Genomic DNA, 20,818 nt, shown 5'->3' on the forward strand with positions numbered 1-20,818 from the left:
TTGATTTCTGGCCTTCACACTCATGTGCACACATGCTCAATATTATCACCCTATACACACACACACACACACACACACACACACACACACACACACACGTATGTGTGTGTAACAAATCCAGAGTGTTTGCTGTGCCTGTGTGCGCACCTTGGTTTTGAACACACAGAATGGCACATGCCACCTCCTCATGTGCACCCACAAACCCTACCTGAAATACTTGGGCTCAGATGTTTTGATGAAAGTATTCTTATCATATGTATAAAGTTTACTCCTCTTACAGAAACACAGTAATTTAATTATGGAAAGCAAGGACTTAATGTTTTCCTGCTGCCGTTCTTCAGCACGTACCTAATTAGTAGCTCCATGGACTGAAATGTATTAGAATGTTTGATTTTAAACAACGGTTGTCTGGGTTGATGGCTTGAGTTTTATAAAAAAGTTGTTCCATGGGTTTGGGTTTAGGATGGAATTTCCAACAATTTCTAAAGTGGCCCTAAACATACCCCTGCCGTTTTATACTATGTACTTATGCAAAGCAGTCTTGTCAGCATTGGTGAGTATTCAATCAAAATCTCTATCAATTATGAAAAACACTGAAGATGGGCTACCTCCTGCAGCATCACACATTTAGCCAAATATTTCATTTTAAAAAATTGTGTGTGGGGTGTGTATGGCACATGGAGGCCGGAAGAGGGTATCAAATCTCCTGGAGCTAATGGTACAGGTGGTTGTAGGCTGCCCAGTGTGGATGCTGGGAGCAGAACTCTGTTCTCTGGAAGAGCAGTGAGTGCTCTTAACCACGGATCCATCTCTCTAGCTCCTAATTCTTGCGTAAAAATGAACAGCTACTACGACTGTTTTGGTTGGAAACTACATTAGTATGGAAATTGGCTTTCTTTTTAAATAAATTATAAAATTACATGGATCCCAAAGACGACTTCTTAAAATAAATTTTTTATTTATTACCAGTAAACATTGGGGTTACATTAAAATTTTTTTGATCAAAAGGTGCAATGAATGGAGGAGTGTAAGAAGGCCTAGTGTAGCCAGGTAAGGAGTGTATTAAAGGCTAGGGCACAGGGAGCATTGTTCGGAAGCACACAGGCAGTGGAGGGGCAAGCTGAAAAATATATTTGTTTTCTTTCGTGTTAAAGATAGGGTGTAAGAAGGTGTTTGAGAGGTTTAATCTGATGTGTGTGAAGGTGCCAGAAGCCCACATGGGCAGAAAAGCAGGTGCAGAGATCTGTTCAGGAGTGAGGACCAGGTAAGCCATGTTAAGGAAAGTGCAACTTTTAGAAAGAAATACGTTCTGTATTTGGAAATAACACTTGAATGATTTCTTGAGATTGAAATTTGTAGGAAAGAAGGATACTATTAACTTCATTTTGAAACAATGTAAGTCTTTCCTAGTTGCATGCTGTGACGATGAACAGCTGGATCCTAGCACTGGGAAGGCTGAGGAGGATGGAGGAATGGAGGAAGGCTGAGGAGGATGGAGGAAGGCTGAGGAGGATGGAGGAATGGAGGAAGGCTGAGGAGGATGGAGGAAGGCTGAGGAGGATGGAGGAAGGCTGAGGAGGAGAGCTTGTAGGCCAGCCTGGGCAGTTTTATTTAGTCTTCTCCAATGCTCATTAATTTCCTGTGACTCTTCATAAACTTGAAATTTTTACCAGAGCACAGACCAGATATTTTAAAGAACACCCTTCAACTTAATATCTTATCATGAAACTCAGGAATGCATTTTGGTAGAAATAATGCAAAACTTGGTTTTTTTCTAGTTCATGCATCTGGAGAAAGATGATATTATTTTCTTGTCTGATATGTGATTACTTTTAACCATGTGGCTAAGGCGGATCTCCCAAGACCCACTGCAAAGTGACTGTTTCTGCATGTACTTATCGTCTTGTGGGGAAATACCTGGATGCGATGGCAAGAGTCTTGTGTCTTAGCATTCACTGTAGGCATTATCCGCAGCCTCCATCACTGCGGTGTTGGCCTCAGAGCTGCTTTTTCTTCTGCTTTCTTCTTTTGACTTCATTTATTAATTGGAACTGTTCTGGGTTTTTTTTTCTACCCACACACACTTGTTTTTTGGATTATTTATTTACATCGCTGTAGTCTCCTGGGTATAAGTTATACTTTAGCACTTTCATGATTTATTTTGCTGTTCAAAGTGTTCTGCATTTGAGCTGTCTGGGAGGCTGTTTCATGCCGGCTGCTGTGGAAAGACTCTGTGTTGGTGTGCTCATGTTAGTAAAAGGAGAGAGTTCAGTGACAAATAGGGTAAGCTTGCTAAGGTTTCTCCATGATGTTTTCTTACTTGATCTCTAAATTTTGGTTAAAACTGTTCTCTTGTTTGTAAAAACAGCCAAAAATAAAGGTATTTCCTCAAGGACTGAATAAATTCAAACTGTCGAAGCTTCGGGGCTGTTTTATGTTGTACTGTACTGTCTGCTCAGGTGGACAAGCGTGTGGGTGACTTGTAATTCCTACCAGAACCCACTTCACCTTTCAGCCCTAGCTTTTAGCAGGGAAGCATGTTTGCGCCGGAAACGGAGTGCGTGCCATTAGGAGGTATGGATTTCAGAAAGTATATGGGCTCTGCAGACATGGGGAGACTGCCTGCCTTGGGCTGTGTCTACTACAGGGGTTTAGAGGAAGCACATACTGTGTGAGCAAGTGCTCCTGATAACTAGCTATTGTGAAGTTTACGTTCAAATCTCAGTGCTGCTGGGAAGTGGCTTGTCTCCTTCCCTCAGCAGGGTGTGTGATGGAGGTGACCGTTGAAGAAAAGCTTCAAATAGTCACACAGTCACTTTTTATTTTTACTTTTTAATTTTAAATCATGTGTGTGGAAATGTGTACATGTGATTGGAGATACTTGAAGAGCTCAGAAAAAAGTTTCAGAGACCCTGGAGCTGGAGTTACAGGCGGGGCTGGGAACTGAACCGGAGGTTCTCCGGAAGAGCAGCAAGTGCTCTGAGCCATTGAGCCGTCTCCCTAGCACCAATTCACTTACTTTTTACAGTTTTATTCAAACCTGGCTACACATTAGAACCAACCGTGGATTGGGTGAAAACAACCCAGGCTCCATTTCTTGAGATTCAGTATGCTTGGCATGGAGCTATGATATTTCCCCCTTAGTTTCCCAAGGACTTCTATGCCATCCAGGCTTGGGAACCACTGAATAGAGCAGGCATTATTTGTACCCCACCCCACCCCCCAACCCCCAGCACTCAGACCTGGAGATTGACCAGAACATGCGAGCATGCAAATGCTCTACTTCTTAGCCACACACACCTCTTAGCTCCTTAGATGACTTCCTGCTGTGGTCCCTAGGGGGTGGGACTATCTAAGTACTTGGCAGTTGGAGGAGGAGACACTGGCTACAGTTACCAGCAAGCCAGAGAGGCAGCTTTGAGTAGGTTCTTAGTCTTGACCTATTGACCCTTCCCATCAACCTTCCTCCTTTCTTAACACATGACAGCGCAGTGGAAAAATAGTCTTAAGAAAGTCATTGGCTTGTGTGGTGGCACTGGCTGCTGTGTGGCATGTGTCTAGAAGCCCCGTGGGATAGTGTGGGCCCCGGCTGCAGCCAGAGATCACAGAGGGAGCAGTTAGTTGCTCCCTGCCCGCCTCAGCAACCTGCCCCGTCAACTGTTTCCATTGCACCGAAGAGTCTATGATTATGTAGGCCGCGACGCTACGAGCAGTGGGACTCTGTCCTCTAAGTCTTGACCAGGGTACGGTTGAGATGCCTATTTATCCTTGGCCATGAGAGGGACCAACCCACAGTCTTAGAAGTTGCTAGAAAGTGACAGACAGCCTTGATTGTTTTAGTCTGTGATTTCTTCTAACTATGCGTCCACGCGTTGGTTATGACGCTTTCTGGATTCCTGGGTTGGTAAGATGCTCAAGTGTTATTCCACGGTTCCAGCTTCATATTCTGCTTGGTCACACCGAGTGGGGGAATGAGGCAGCGGCCGTGTCATCAGTCAGCCTGGCTGTCCCTGTTGTTTCATTTTAGTGCTAGGACAGGTTGCACCTCACTGGTAGTTGAAGTGATTCAGATCTTTTGCCTCAGGAAGTCTCTTTTCTTGGCAACCTAAACAGGATCTGAGGAAATGTGGAAGCATCTCCTCTAAGAGCTGACGAAATCTGAGGCCCCGCATCTCTAGTTTAGTACGATATTTTTATCAACTGAGTTACAGGCTTGGCTCTTGGACAAGTGCAGCTTAGTTTTAATGGACACCCACCTAAAAGGAAGTAACATGCCCGCCAATCAGTTGTCCCTCTGAGTTTTCACATCACTCCTTTTCTTGATGTCCATTAGTGTACAATAAAGGACTGCAGGTCTTCCTCCACGTTTAAAACATTAAATTTCTCTGAGTTTATTTAATGAACTATTTTTTGTGATGCCTTAAAATAAAAAGGAGGAGAAAACTTTTGAATTAAAGTTCATTTTTATTCATGTTATCAGTCTATCTGTGGGATGCATATGTCTTTCTGAATCAATGCATCCATAATAACTCCTGGAAGTTGGCAAGAAGCAGGAAAGGAACCCAAACACTTCCTGCTCCTTTTGTATTCAAACACTTCCTGTTCCTTGTATTCAAATACTTCCTGTTCCTTTTGTATTCAAATACTTCCTGTTCCTTTTGTATTCAAATACTTCCTGTTCCTTTTGTATTCAAACACTTCCTGTTCTTCTTGTATTCAGATACTTCCTGTTCATTGTATTCAAACACTTCCTGTTCCTTGTATCCAAGACCGAATACTGGAAGAGCCTTTTAAAGAGAGGACACTTGAGTAGCCCACTCCATAATCCCAGCACTTGGGAGGCCAAGGCAGGAGAATCATGAGTTTGAGGCTGGCCTAGGCTATGTATAATATCCTGACACAACCCCAAACCAACAACAGAAAGACGTTGGCACCAAGAGACCAGTCACCCGAGGTTATAGAGCAAACTGATGGGGAAAATCAGGACCAAGAAAGAGAATTCATGGGTTTAAATGTATGGCTTGTGTCTTCTGTGAAGGGAGGGTCTCCTCTTGTTCTTGTGTTTGTTTCTGGAAGTCTTCACAGTGTCTCACAAGGAGCATAACAAGTGCTTCATAAATACAAAATATGTAGAAGGAAACCGCCATAGGTAAGAGGAGATAAGGGGAGCCCTGTACACTTACTGAGGGAAGAAGTGAAACCAGGACATTGAACGGTGGGATCACAACAGCTAAGTCATAGATTAGGGACAGAAGCTTAAAAGGGAGGGACCTTTGTCAAGAGTGTTCCTGTGGATGCCGAGCTGCCCTCTAGGAAATGCAGCCGTCGTGTGCTGGTCCTCTTGTACAGTGAAGAAGCAGGCCTCCCCTAGGCTGGTAACACAGAGTGATGGGAGGCATAATCCCTGTGCTCTCTTTACCTTGTCTTTGTTCCTTCTGTCAACCCTGAGCCCTCACAGGAAGTAGTCTCTACAGGAGCAGTTAGAAGGTCGGTTCAAGTTTAGCAGGTCAGTACTTCACAGAGATCTTCTCTGCCTCTGCCGCTTCCCCAGCTCAGTGAGTTGTTAATGAAACGAAGCTCCCCTGGGCCTGCTCAAGAGACTGCCCAGGAGATCCTGACAATTGGATTGTGTTCTGTGAAAGACCGGCCTTATTATGTCGCCCACTCATCACTCCCCAGGGACTAGCAGCTTGTTTAACACCCTTATCTTTTCAGTGTTGAGGAGTCCCATCACTTTGCCTCCTCCCCTTACCTGCCTTTAGAAAGAGGCCATGGTGGCTTGGTTCTCTTTAGCTGGATTGTGTGACTGTAACCCTGGAGGCTGCCGGTTTAGGGTGGCAGTGGGCAGAAAGGGAAGTCGTTTGTTTCCTTTGTGAAAACACCCCTGCCCGGTTGTTTAGAACTTGTCTTCACCCAAGGAAGGCTTTTTCTCAAATCAGTTCACATGAAGAATTTGTTGAAATGGTTGAGACAGTTCATGAATACATGAAGATTGTCACCTTGTGTCTGCCATAATTTCATTTTTAATTATTCTAGTTCAGGACAAAAAGAAAATAACATCATGACAATTCTTCTTCATAGGAAAAATCTGGTGTGTATGTAATTTTAAATTATTTAATATCTCAATAGTTGAAGATACTATATAGGCTCAGATGACGGAAGGTCTGGGAGGAGCTCATTGGAATTGTACATAGATAAGGTCAGAATGTCAGGCATCAAAATTGGGATAGCTTATAGATTTTTCTTTTTAAAAACAACTTTCAGATCTTTAACAGTATTTATCAGCATTTCTAGATAAAGAGTCAATACTTTTATTTCTTTAATCAAAAGATAATTAATTAATTAATGTGGGAACTTTCTAGAATAGCAAAGAATCAGAACAAGATTTTAAAAAAATTTTAAATTAATTCATTTATATTATATCTCAATAGTTATCCCATCCTTTGTATCCTCCCATTCCTCCCTTTCTTCCTGCTTTCCTCCTATTCCCCTCCCCTATGACTGTGACTGAGGGGGCCTCCTCCCCCTGTATATGCTCATAGGGTATCAAGTCTCTTCTTAGTAGCCTGCTATCCTTCCTCTGAGTGCCACCAGGTCTCCCCATCCAGGGGACGTGGTCAAATATGGGACACCAGAGTTCATGTGAAACTCAGTCTCCACTCTTCACTCAACTGTGGAGAATGTCCTGTCCATTGGCTAGATCTGGGTAGGGGTTCAATGTTTACTGCATATTTTGTCCTTGGCTGGTGCCATAATTTGAGCAGGAACCCTAGGCCCAGATCTGCCCATCATTAGGTTCTTGTAGGTTTCTAGGACCATCTGGATCCTTCTATTTCCCTATTCTCCCATGCTTCTATCGCCTAAAGTCCCAATAGGATGTCCTCCCCTCTGTCCCACTTTCCTGATAAGTGAAGACTTTCGTGGGACATGCTCCTTGGGCTAGTGTCCAGATATAAGTGAGTATATACCATTTGACTCCTTCTGCTTCTGGGTTAACTCACTCATTATGATCATTTCTAGTTCACTCCATTTGTCCACAAATTTCGGAAATCCCTTGTTTTTAATAGCTGAGTAGTATTCCATAGTATAAATGTACCACAGCTTCTTTATTCAATCTTCTACTGAGGGACCCTTACCCTAACCCTGAGGCTGAGAAGCTTCTGTAAGGCAGGAGACACTGTCAACAGAACAAAGCAACAGTCTACAGACTGGAAAAAGATCTTCACCAACCCTACATCTGACAAAGGTCTAATATCCAAAATATATAAAGAACTCAAGAAATTAAACACCACTAGACCAAATAACTCAATTGAGAAATGGGGCTCAGAACTAAACAGAGAATTCTCAACAGAGGAATATCGAATGGCTGAGAAACACTTAAAGAAATGCTCAACGTCTTGAGTCATCAGAGAAATGCAAATCAAAACGACTCTGAGATTCCATCTTACACCTATCAGAATGGCTAAGATCAAAAATTCAAGTGACACCACATGCTGGCCAGGATGTGGAGAAAGAAGAATACTCCTTCATTGCTGGTGGGAATGCAAACTGGTACAACCACTTTGGAAATCTATATCTGGCTCTATCTCCGAAAACTGGGAATAGGGCTTTTTTTTTTTTTTTTTAAGGTTAACATTTGGTACAATGTTCACATACCACAAGATGATGCCTGGCAGGGTGTAGGGTAAACACAGCACATTATTCTAAGGTGTGGAGGCGGCAGGCTGAAGTCTTAGCACCCAGGTGTAAAGCACGCTTAAACATGGGTTGGAGCTCAGTAAGTGTTAGCTCCTCTGTTCCTCCTGAACCACAGTGGGACGTGATAATCACCCTGCATTGTCTCTCGGCGTCTGTGCTGGTGATGGTGCTCCTTCCTCAATTGTTAGGTAGGGAAAATTGGCCCCTACGGTTCAAACCATACAGCAAATCCTTAGCTGATATGTGGTGCACAAAGGGCTAAGTGAATGAATGAAAAAATAAACACCTGCATGTAACATTGAGTGCTAGGACCAGAGCAATATAAAATGCCAGCATGACCCTCTGTGTATCAAGATGCAGGGCACCCAAGTTCTGTGGCATGAATAGCACTGAAAGAAAAATATCCAAAGAATATCTGGCCCCCATTCTGGGTCTTCCTTCAGATAACAACTGTCTAGTCAGCGACTGTTACCACTCTGAACACACAGCATCGCCTCTGATCATAGGAGTTCGGCAGAGGCAGGCTTGGCTAACAGTTGTGTGGGAAAAGTGCAAACCTGGGCTTGGAGGCCCTGTAGGCCCATCACGGAAGATAGCAGGTTTGAACAGGTGACGGCATGATCAGCTGGGGATGTGAGTAGCAGGTTGCTTTGATGAACATGTGTATGTGTGTTTGCGGGTGGGTATGCTCTTGTGTGCCCATATACGTATGCACGTATGCATGTGTATGTGTGTTTGCGGGTGGGTATACTCTTGTGTGCCCATATACGTACGCACGTATGCATGTGTATTGAGATCAGAAGACAGCCCTGGCTTCATTCTCAGGTGTTAGCTACTTTGGTTTTTGAGGCATGGTCTCTCACTGGCCTACGGCTTAGCAAGTGGACTAAGGTGCCCGGCCAGCATGAGTCTCAAGGATCCACACCCATCGTCTCCGTCATAGTCCTGGGATTACAAGTGTTTGCCACCATGGGCATGGCCATTTTTTCTCTGAACATGGGTTATGGGAGTCAAACGCAGGTCTACATGCAAGAGAAGGGCTTTATGGACTGCTCTGTCTCTCTAGCACCCTAACACTTAGATCTCTTCCAAGTTCTTTATTTTCGTCGGTTTCACGTGTGTATACATTATGTTATGAACATAGCCCATAGTATCCTCTTCAAGTCCCCGGAACCCTTACATCTTAGTGAGAAAATACTTGTGGGGCCAAAGGGAGAGAATGTAAGAAGCTTGTGGACGGTGACTGTGAGCCTGAGGGCTTTAAATTGACCCCTGTAAGCCACCAGTGACTCACTTTAACTGGAAGGACGTGGTTGTGGGAGACCGGTCTGTTGTCTGTTGACGTTTGTAGGGTGGGTCAGAGGTGGGGAAACTGGGGGGCCAGGAGGTCCCCTGAGAAGCTGAAGTAGCATTTGAGGAGGCTTGGTGGGAGTGCTGTAAGGGAAATGGACTCCCAGCTTTCTCGGGAGGGAAGCCAAGCATCAGGAGACACAGCTTCCTGCATCAGTGCTGCTGGCTGTACTCTGAGGCAGGAGCTGTTCGAGAGCAGTGTCCTGCCTGGTTGGTGTGAAGGCCGACCAGAAGCCCTTAGGAGGGTTGTTGACCAGAAGGTGTTAGGAGGGACATGAGGGTTATTACACTCATCGTTTAGCGTGGACATGTCCTAGGCCTGACACTTTTCTTTTGGTTTAAAGTGTCTGAGTCTAATTTCCCTCCTTTCTCTCTCTCTCTCTTTTAAAATAGGCTCTCTCAAGAAGAATTTCCAACCCGTACCTTGAACATAGTCCTTCCCAGGTATGAAACTGTTTTCTCTCTCCATCTGTGTTTTCTTCAATAGCGGCTAACAAATGCTAGCGGAGAGTTCTTGGGTTGTAGCTGCCTTGACCTGGAGTGTTGCAGGGATAGGACAGTTATCAACCGTATTCCCTCTCAGGGAAGACTAAGAAGAAGCTGAAATTTCATGACACTCACGAGACAAGAAAGAACTATTTTCCACATGCCTTGCAACAAATTATCAATGTGACAGGGTAAATATGTATCCTTTGCTTTCTGTATTGATGGCAACACAAGAGTTTACATGTAGCATACATTGCACATAGAACTTGAGTAAGATGTGGGTGTGGTTACCTCTAAGGCCACTGTCCCCTGTGTGATCACAGAAGAAGAGATGAATATGTGTTTATTTTATTGCATTAAAGAATCAAACACACAGCCAGACATGGTGCCGCACGCCTTTAATCCCAGCACTCGGGAGGCAGAGGCAGGTGGATAGCTGTAAATTCGAGGCCAGCCTGGTCTACAAAGTTAGTGCAGGACAGCCAAGGCTACACAGAGAAACCCTGTCTCGAAAAACAAAACAAAACAAAAAAGAATCAGACACATTTTCTAGTTCTTCAGAACAAGAGATGAGGGCGAGGACCTTCTCTGCCTTGCTCTTCAGGGAGTTACGCATGTGGACTATAGCCTGTACTTGTCAACTGCTCTTTAGATGCTTTGCACTTATTGAGTGAACCTTGTAGTGTCAGGACTAGTTAAGCATCATCTGCCTCAGTAACTTGTCCTGTAGCTTGCTTAAGATTTGATTTTAAAAACCTTTTAAAAACAAAGAATTATAAAAACCTTGTTAACAAGGAATTATTTCTGACCTGTTTTACTTTGTCATCAGGTTGTATTCAAGTGATGGTACTGGGAGAACAAAGCATGAGCACTTATTTCCTACTAAGTCATAGCCAATATATTATCAATTTGTTTGCTTTAAGAGACAATATAAATCTCTGTAGGCGAAGAAGCAGTTTACTAAGAGGACCAGAGTTAGTGCAGTGCAGTTATAGAGTGTGCACACTGCATGCACAAGACCCTGAGATCAAACCCAGCACAGCCAGGGGGAAAAAAAGAAAAGGAAAAGGAAAAGGAAAAAGGAGTTTACCAAGAAACAAACAGGGCTGGAGAGATGGGTCAGCCAGTTAAGACCACTGGCTGCTCTTCCAAAAGACACAGGTTCGATTCCCAGCGCCTACACAGTGGCTTGTAGCCAGCCGTCTGTAACTCCAGTTCCAGGGAATCTAGCATCTTCTTCTGACTTTCAACGGCACCAGGCTCATGCATGGCACACACACACATACATAAATACATGCAGGGAAAACACACATAAAATTAAATGAATTTTGCAGTGTGGAAAAAGGGAACAAATGGAACGCTGTAAGCATTTAACAGCGGACAGTAATTTTGAAGTTGGCTCATTACACTTTGCCCCTTGTTTTGTGAAACAACCTTGTGCTATACAGGATGGTGCAACTAAAGAGAGAAGGAGGTAGTTTTAAAAGTAGGGCCTAGAGCTCTCCCCGGGCACCTTCCTTCATCTCTAGGGAGCAGAGACTCAGCTGGAGGAATGAGAAGATTAAGTTAAATGAAATGACTCTCTGAAGATAGAATTGTGGAGTGCTGTCGATCAAATCAGAACGTTCGCAGTTAGCTGTGGGCCAGGCAGTTATGTGAAGCTTCGGGGCAAAGTAGCTGTGGCAGGCCTTTATCTTTCCACTATTCCCAGGCTTTATGTGCGTGGATTACAATATGGCCAAGTTAGTAGATTAACTATTTGTGTGTGATTAATCTACATAGATTAAATGATTCTTCAGCTTACTGCGATGATCACGACACTATTTTTTTACAAATAGTGCATATTTACACAGAAGTCTTTTGTGTTTTAAAAGAACATTATGACTATAGTTAAGAAAAGCACTTTACATTAGGAAACGTTATTATAGTCTAGTAGCGTAAGTGGACCAGCAGCTAAAAAAAAAAAAAAAAAAAAAAAAAAAAAAAAAAAGGGTAATTATAGGCCGTAGCTCCATAGGCTAAAATGTGCCTGAAGCCTAGGGAATTGGTCATGATACTTATATATAGCGTGCTATCGGGAGCTCACAGGTGTCACATTATTCTACATTTACAGTGATTGTCTGTCCTTTCTACTTAGGTTTATGGAGAGAATTCTTCTTGTGCAGGAAGAGCACTAAGGAACATTATTATTGTTCAAGCAGCTGACCTGGTAAAGGACAGAGTGAATCTCAAGGGCTTTTACAGGTAACAAATTTCCTAACACCTTGTCAAGAGTTCTCTCCTTGACAAGAGAAAAATCCAACCAGCCTGTGTTATAATTCCATCTCTCTCTCTCTCTCTCTCTCTCTCTCTCTCTCTCTCTCTCTCTCTCTCTCCCTCCCTCCCTCCTTCTCCCTCTCCCTCTTTTCTCTCTCTGTCTCTCTCTCAATCTCTCTGTCTCTCTCTCTCTCCCTCTCTCTCTCCCTCCCTCTCTCCCCTCCTCTTTTTCTCTCTGTCTCTCTCTTTCAATCTCTCAGTCTCTCTCTTTCTCCCTCCTCCTTTCACCCCTCTCTCGCTCTCTCGCTCTCTTGAATCTCCTGAGATGTGGGTCCATTCTATACTGTGGTCTTCCTCCACATTGGAGACATTGCCAAGTCTCTGGAAAGGTTCACAGGCAGAAAGAGCTGTTCAGATCCTCCGGTGGGAATGGTGTGGGATGAGTAGGCAAGCTGTCTCCCTGGGCCAGTGAGTCAGGTAAACAGGTGGGTCCGTGGCCAGTCTCATAAATGGCTGGGCCTACGGTGAGGTGGAGCACACGTTTCTTTCACTCATGCACAATATTAAAATAAAGGAATATTTTGTCACCTCTTTATTTTGCTATGTGAAGATAGACTAACACTGAATGATACCAAAAGAAAATTATAAAGAAATAAAACCAAAAGGAAAAGAATACCATTTATTTGTCACTCTTCTTAAAGAGATGACATTGAAATAACAGAATAGGAACAGTGTTTAGATCTCACAAAAAAGTAGGACTCATTCTCCCAATAAAGGATGTTCCTTTTAGCTATAGAAAGTTAACACACACACACACACACACACACACACACACACACACACAAAAGTCATTTTACTATCCCTGTTGTTTTCATTGGCCACAGGAAACTAATGTTTCCATTGGAAACATCTCCTGCTGGCCTGGATCCTGGGAATAGTGATTCCCAGCTATTTGGAGTAAGAAGATTCTTGTTTGAGATTTACACACAATTTATACACGAAAGATGCACAAATCTTAAGTGTATACCTTAATAAAGTTGTATTTACTGTCAACTGTGCAGTCCTCACCTGTGTAACCATACTAAGATGCTGACAGTGCTTATGTTCTGGACCTTCCATTGGGCCTCTCAGCAGTAACCGGTTTCTGTGAATAAGATGTTTTAATGTTTTATTAGGAAATAACAACTATACATAATAATGCGACTCACACTCATAAAGAGTGGAGTTCAGAAATATTTATCTCCACCCCTGGTGCTGCCTCACCCTCAGCCATGCTTGTGTTAGCCCCTTCCTGTTTCCCACTAGCCTCCTTTCTACTGTCAATGTCTTTTTTGGTGATGAGTTCTTGGGAAAAAGACTTTCATTACAATTGTTTACAGGAGTGTAGTTGGGAGTTTGTGTCCAGGAGCATTGGTGCCTTGCCAGCACCTTAAGACACAGAAGGAAAGGTCTCTCCTCAGGAAAGGGTGAGGCCCTGGCAACCCTGCCCTCTCCATGACAAGGTGATGGGGAGCCCGGGCTTGTGTAGTCACAGCTGATGTGAAGTCAGAGGTGCGCAGCCAACTTGAGGAAGTCATACACTTTGGCTTATGGCACCTGAGGCGTGATTACAAGGGTGGGATGGCAGCAAGAGGCTGAGAGATCACATCTTAACCGTGAGCAGGAAGCAGAGAGATCACATCTTAACCATGAGCAGGAGGCTGAGAGATCACATCTTAACCATGAGCAGGAGGCTGAGAGATCACATCTTAACCATGAGCAGGAAGCTGAGAGATCACATCTTAACCATGAGCAGGAAGCTGAGAGATCACATCTTAGCCATGAGCAGGAAGCTGAGAGATCACATCTTAACCATGAGCAGGAGGCTGAGAGATCACATCTTAACCATGAGCAGGAAGCTGAGAGATCACATCTTAACCATGAGCAGGAAGCTGAGAGATCACATCTTAACCATGAGCAGGAGGCTGAGAGATCACATCTTAACCATGAACAGGAAGCAGAGAGATCACATCTTAACCATGAGCAGGAAGCAGAGAGATCACATCTTAACCATGAGCAGGAAGCAGAGAGATCACATCTTAACCATGAGCAGAAAGCTGAGAGATCACATCTTAACCATGAGCAGGAAGCTGAGAGATCACATCTTAACCATGAGCAGGAGGCTGAGAGATCACATCTTAACCATGAACAGGAAGCAGAGAGATCACATCTTAACCATGAGCAGGAGGCTGAGAGATCACATCTTAACCATGAACAGGAAGCAAAGAGATCATATCTTAACCATGAGCAGAAAGCTGAGAGATCACATCTTAACCATGAGCAGGAAGGAGAGAGAACGCCCTGGAAGTGAGGCTAGACTGTGGACTCTCAGAGCCCAGAGGAAGAGGTCAAGAAAAAAACAAAATCCCCACCCAGAGATGGAGCCGTACACTGGCTCTGTGCACAGGGTCACATGGCTCCGCAGCTCATCATCTCCGCGTGGCAGTGCCACCAGCTGGTATCACAACTCTGGTTAGATGTGGGTGTGCCCTCGTGGCTTCCGGATGAAATACGAGACTGAAAGTACACTGTGGCTGAGAGCCGCTGGCTGTATTTACATCACTCTGCTCCAATCATTTCAGCTCCTCTCTTTGCCCTGTAGATTTAGGTTTTTAGCTGAATCGTTGTAGATCTGGCCAGCAAGTCAGGGGATTAGAAATTGAATGCATAAGAGCTCATCTCATTTTATTTGCTTTAGAGATATTAAGGGCAGAGTTTTCTCTTTGTCCCTAATGTTTTTCCTGGTCAGCTGGATGGTAAGAGCAATTTAAAACATAGTAATGAGACTTAGGGAGGGGCAGAAAGGGGACCGCATGCAATTAAATCAACAGCTTGCTGGGGAGCGGTACCCAGTTTTCTGTTAAGGTTGCCATGGGAATTCTGTGCTTGAGTGTATTTGTTTTAAGTCTGTGCCTCAGAAAGGGTGAACCGTTCCCACTGGGGAAGGAAGGCTAGAAAGGGGTTTGTGGTCACCAGCAACACCTAAGGGGTCTGATAAGTGGGTGTCTCAGGTTCCATGTAGACTTGATGTGTCAGAATCCGCAGGTGACTGCACCTTTGTCCTTCCTCCCCAGGACCGCTGAGCGCAGTGGTTTTGAAAAGCCCTAGTCGAGGAAACTTCTTCATGGCCACCTGGGCTCGGACAGGCGTAGCCTCGAGTGGCTACACGGGTACAGTGTGGAGGTTTTTTTAATTGATTAAATGGATCATGGGCTTCTGTGCTCCAGGAGATATCAGACACTCAGACGTCTGCCAAGCCTCAGTGGTTTAAGAATGTGAAGAAAAGAAAAATGACACAGTACTTAATCCATAGACTAAGGTGCATCCAGAGGCCAAAGATGTGGTTAATTGAAAGGAGCATTGAGAAATTAGTTAATTAACACTCTGAACCTTAGCATGAAAGGCATCCAATAGAGTTAGAAGTTAATATTGACTATTTGGTCTAATTGCCTGTTTTCTTTGCCACCTGTCTTCTCATTAAGGAGAAATCCATATATCTGAATGCTTATCTTCCTGTTGGTTTAGTGGTAACCTGCCACCCAACGTGTCTGGAAGTGGCTTCCTCACCTTGGAGTGCCTCTCAAGCAGGGACACTTTCAAAATGCTTAAACAAAAGCAGGACTGTTTTATCCAGTAGGTCTGCAGAAGCACAGCACTTCACGGCAAGCCTGCGTATTGCTAGCTAGTGACTGTGTCAGTCACAGGGGCTGGCAGGCACATTCTCCAGTTTAGAAATACAGGACTAACACCTTTACCCCTTAGTCATGTCTGCAGAATAAGGGTCAACAGGGTATGGTGTGCTCTCTCTCTCTCTCTCTTTCTCCTTCTCTCTCTCTCTCTCTCTCTCTCTCTCTCTCTCTCTCTCTCTCTCTCTCGCTCCCTCTCTGTCTCTATCTCTCTGTCTCTCTCTCTCTTTCTCTGTGTGTGCCTTTTTTTCAACATTTTAACAGCCTTTTTTTGCATGAGAGAAAGTAGAATTCAGACACTTCTGCAAATGAAAAGTCATATTTAAAAAGTTCACTTCTGCCTTTTCCCGAGGCCCACACACATGGAAACGTTGGCTTGATGATACTGCGTCTAATTGTCTGTGGGAGTTAGTGTGTGTTTCAGATCTGATTACAGAGGTGGTTGTGTGTGGCTAGTGGGACCCAGCTTACACTTCTGGCTTTCTGGTTTGTTTGTTTGTTTGGTTGGTTTGGTTTGGTTGGTTTTTTGAGACAGGGTCTCTCTGTGTAGCCTTGGCTGTCCTGGACTGGCTTTGTAGACCAGGCTGGTCTCAAACTCACAGAGGTCTGCCTGCCTCTACCTCCCCAAGCTTTCTGGGTTTTGTGATCTAGGCTGCTTCACTAAGTTCTTTGGCTATATTAAAATGATCAACAGTCAAATTTATTATTCTTGGAAGTAAGTTTCGGAGTTTAATCTTTAAAGAATGGTGAACAAAGCTCTGTATTTCAGTCTGTGGTCCATTTTTTGTTGAACCTTTACGAAGTCATTTTGTTACCAATGGAAGCAGGTAAAAAAAAAATCTACAAATGAGGAGAAGTTCATTGTCACTAATTTGAAGTCCAAGTAGAGGCAGAAGTGTTATCTTTCTATAAAGAGCTATTGACTTAATTGCTTCATTTGTTCAGACAAGTATGTTTGAAGAACACACTCTGTGCCATGGGCTCTTGTGATTTCTGGAGGTTAATATTAGAACATACACATCCTCTTGGTGTCTAAAGAATCCTATTGTAGTGGCGGAGTAGCAGGAGTAGGTATTCTTCTTACAGAAAGATACATGGTTACTTTATGTCAGGCAGCTCAAAATGTGTAAGCAAACTGTATTCTTAATCCCAAGGAAGTAACACGTTAGCATTAACTGCAATTTAGAGGACTAGGAGATGCCTTGTTTTCCCTTAGCTTTCATGGAAGGAAGGGATGACACCAATCATTAATTTCTTTTCTTTCTTTCTTTTTTTTTTTTTTTTTTTTTTTTTTTAAACATTTTCTCATTGCTTTTGGCTTTGCTTTGCTCTAGGAGAAGCTGCGTGGGGTCAGAGCTGGTCGACTGGCTGCTGGAGCACTGTCCTTTCGTCCAGTGTAGAGCCATGGCCATCGGGGTCTGGCAGCTCCTCTTGGACATGGGGATCCTGTCCTCAGGTTGGTATCCCATGCTCCGAACATACAGCCACTGCCTTGCTAGACGGCTAGACCAAAACATGCCTGATCTCCCAGAGGGTGTTATCACCTTGATGCAAATTGTTCTCGAGGGTAAATGTCTGCATTCATGCTTTCTAAGTAAAAGTGACAGATCATTTTTTTATTCATTTTTTTTTCCCTACACCTTCTGTGAAAATAGCTGGGTACTTGCTTGGTTGTAGACTTTGCCTTTCTCTCTCTCTCTCTCTCCTCTGCTCATTAATGCATTTATTTTTATTTATTTATTTGTTTGTTTATTTATTGGTGGTGTCTTTTGTTGCTTCAAATGAACGACTTATTATGATGTATGTAATTATCAGACATTGATTTACGAGTGGTATGTGTGTGCTATTTTAATTAAGTTATCATAAACACATAGGTTTGTGAGCTTTGAGTATTAGTTGTTCAGAAGAGGTGGAAAAGATGTTTAAGGAGAAGCTGAGGTAAACGGCGATCTCTATTCCTGATTGAGCCCAGGGAATTGAAAGGGTAGAAGTCAAGCAATCCTTATTTATTTATCTCAGGTGCCATTTGGTGCTGAGAAGCCCTTGTTTCTGTAGATGATATTGAGGGCAACTCCTGGTGTTGTTGTGAGAGAACAGGGCAGATGGGACGTGGCTGTAATCGCCTTAGTCAGTAACACCTGGCTCCTAATACTCTTATGAGAAAGTCAGTTAACTATTTTGAGGAGTGGAGCTCTTACTGGCTCAATGGGTAGCATTAGGTTTCTGGCTAGCAACACATTTTGTGAAAAATGCCCTTTGGAACCACCTCTAACTTTTGATTTCCAACATTGCCAGTATTGGCGTTTTGAGTTAGACAATTCTTTCTCGTGGGGGGGACTATTCTGTACATAAAGGATTTCGGCAGCATGCATTTCTTTTTCCCTATAGATGCCAGTAGCACATCCTCTCACTGTGACCACCAAAAATATCTGTAGGCATTAAGTGTCCCCCGAATCAGGGGCCACAGTCATCCCCAGTTGCGAGCCACTACTTTTGCTAACTGAAATCTACTATGCTGTGTTGGTGTGGCATTGTTTGCTGTTCTCTTTGAATTGATGCTTATTTAACCAGAATTTGTCTGGGAATCAGGAAAACATAAAGTATATGTGAATATATTGGCCAAAGTTGAAGCAGTGAGATTGACCAGCCGGTGTGTCCTTTCATTTTATGGAGGGTGTAAGCTTAAATGAAGTTCAGCTGTGTGGTTATAGTCTTGCCTTCCGTTTCTCCCTAATTATTGAACTCTCAGTTTATTTGATTTGTGACTCTAAAACATAACACTTTTTTTTTTTTTTGGTCTCTTTGCTTCAAACAGTGGACCAACATCTGTACTTTCAAGATAATTACGTTTTTTACCAGTTTTCTTCGGATGAGTGTAGCTACTTGTACTGTGAATTTGAAAGAGAAGAAGAGTGGCAGAACGGAGTGAAACTTCTGCTGCAGCTTGTGCGGCTCATCCCTGCAAGAGCCGGCATCTGTGACCAGTGAGTAGGTGCCGTGGGGTGGTGGGGTACCGTTCCTTCTTAGCAGATGTGTCTGTAGCCCGGGGCTGTGCTCTGGGCCGTCAGGTCACTGCCTTGATACACCGCTGAGGGAGTCACGGTAGCTCCTGTGTGACTCCACGGCTGTTCCGTTGCTGGGCATGACTGGCCCACCTGCTCCACCATGATGCTCCGGATTCGGGTAGAGGATTGAAATTAGCTATAAACCTATGATTGGGCTGAAGTTGGAACAAGATAATAACTCACACCTTACCCACTGCCCAAGTCGTGACTGTGCTAAGAAGGATCCCAACGGAGATTTCTGAAAATAATCTGGAAGCAATGCTTGGCGAATTAAAACTTGTGAATCATTATCACATGAAGATAGTGAATCACAGCACGGTTAAAATTAATTACAAGAGGCTTTCTTGAGTCATGATATGGGGACGATGGCATGCGTTGTCTGTCCTTGGCAGTTGTGACAAGCTTGTTTCAGAAGGGAGTCGCAGAAATGTCAGTTGAGTCACTTGGAGAGGTAGAAAGCTTCAGGTATCAGAACTCTATCGCCCACTGTTGGCACTTACAGCAAGTAGAGTTGTCTCCGCTTCTCAGGATGGCTGGTAGCTCCTGAGAGATGCGCCCCTGTGACCAGGACAAACAGCTGTCCCTTATTAGCTAAAAGTGGTGCCACTGAATAGTTAACTCAGACTTCTGCAAAGGGACGTCTTACCCTAATACTGCATTTCTGACAGAAGGGTTGGGTGTCAGGAACACGCTTCATGTCAGGTAGTGCGCCAAACCAGTGCCTTACGTTTTCTGTTGCACTTTGGGAAGATTCTTTAAGACAAGCACTGTTAGTTTTCGTTTTGTAAGTGAGAAGACAGAGGCACAGGGGTCAAGCAACCTGTGCACAGTCACACAAACAGCGAGAACACCTGTCTAGCTCTGTTACCTCAGCTATTCACACCTGCTGCGGTGTGTTCTCAGAACTTAGGGAGCACCCGCAGCACCCTCTTCTGAGAGTTGAAAGCACCAGGTATGGGAGTGTTAAACGGTGTACAGAATCTATGCGTCTGTCGTCGCTGTTGACAGAGGACCGCACAGCAACACTAGTGGCACTGAGTGAGCGAGGCATGGAATGCCCTCAGGTGTGTCTACGAGAGGTCAAGGCACACCTCAGTAGATTCCAAGAAAGGACTGGCATGCATTTAATCAGGCACAGCCACGATGAGGGATCTTAACTCTCAAGGAGTTAAGCTGCCTTCTACCATTTCCTGTCTTGTGCACTTGGTGTGGTGGACACGTGGAAATCCCTGGGCATGCTCAGATTTAAGGAGGCAGGAGGGTAGAGGTCATGGTTAAACCTCCCAGCCCTCCCCAGACCGCAATTTGGAGTGCCAGTGGGTGAGATGGCCTTGTGGTGAGTACATCCTTGACCTAACCTTTAAAAGTGACAGTTATTTTAAAAATTCAAACCTTAATATCAACTGCAGATTGCTTACTGTGTTTTGTTACCCTGATCGTTATGGATGCAGATGTCAGGTCCTGGGTGAGAACCGACGTCGCCTTCTTCAGCAGGTTTTGTCCATTTGACATAGATGGGAGCATTTGGTCGGTCACTAACCGGTAGAAATGGTCACTGAAGACATGATGACCTGCTTGTTCTTATTATACATACCACACGTACAAGAATAAAGTTGCTAAATCACAATTCTCTTCCAGAGAGAGAAGATATATTTCCCTCCACCCCTGCACTAGAAGTATAGGCCAGCCTCTGTGCAACAGCAGAGTTTTCTTAGGTTTCTGAAAGCCAGAGTTGGAGCTAGCCCACTTGGAGTAAAGGATGGTCAGAGAGAAGATGCCCAGACACTGTCTCCTTTTAGCTGAGTTGCCATGACACCTCCCCTGGTTCCTGGGTGGATTTTCATTATAATTCTGGCTTTGACCTGGAAATCTCCATTGTTACAATTTCTGGGCCACATAGATTATCTTCTCTTGCTAGTGTTAGGCTCTGTTTGTCTTCTGCCTTTTTTTTTTTTTTTTTTTTCCTTGTTAATTCTGCCCAATCCTCCAGGGGGAGCCCAAGTCCTGTGAAGTTTCCCTGGTGTCCTTGGACTGTCTTGGACTTGTTTTTGGTAAATCGCTCATCTTGCCATTGGTAATTTTAAAAGAAAAATCCATTCTTCTAAGTCATTCTTGGCCTTACGTTGTTTCACTTTTATTTCTTCTTCTACCTGAAATGCCCTCTGAAGGCCCTTTGGTTCCTGTTTTCCATTTATGAGCTAAAACCCCATCCTGTGGTGCTTTTATTAACCTTTCCGA

General features: G+C 43.9%; 1 protein-coding gene across 1 annotated transcript in view; it reads left to right on the plus strand.

Moving 5' to 3' along the window:
• Rapgef5 (Rap guanine nucleotide exchange factor 5) overlaps nucleotides 1–20,818 on the plus strand; it is a 226,534-nt gene that overhangs the window by 34,152 nt on the left and 171,564 nt on the right. The window contains exons 2-5 of the mRNA XM_051152513.1: nucleotides 9,442–9,492; nucleotides 11,672–11,778; nucleotides 16,850–16,971; nucleotides 18,331–18,499. Of these exons, the coding sequence (XP_051008470.1) occupies nucleotides 9,442–9,492; nucleotides 11,672–11,778; nucleotides 16,850–16,971; nucleotides 18,331–18,499 (449 nt within the window). The remainder of the gene's footprint in view (nucleotides 1–9,441; nucleotides 9,493–11,671; nucleotides 11,779–16,849; nucleotides 16,972–18,330; nucleotides 18,500–20,818) is intronic.

This window comes from Acomys russatus, chromosome 1, assembly GCF_903995435.1.
Source record: "Acomys russatus chromosome 1, mAcoRus1.1, whole genome shotgun sequence".
Lineage (NCBI taxonomy): Eukaryota > Metazoa > Chordata > Mammalia > Rodentia > Muridae > Acomys > Acomys russatus.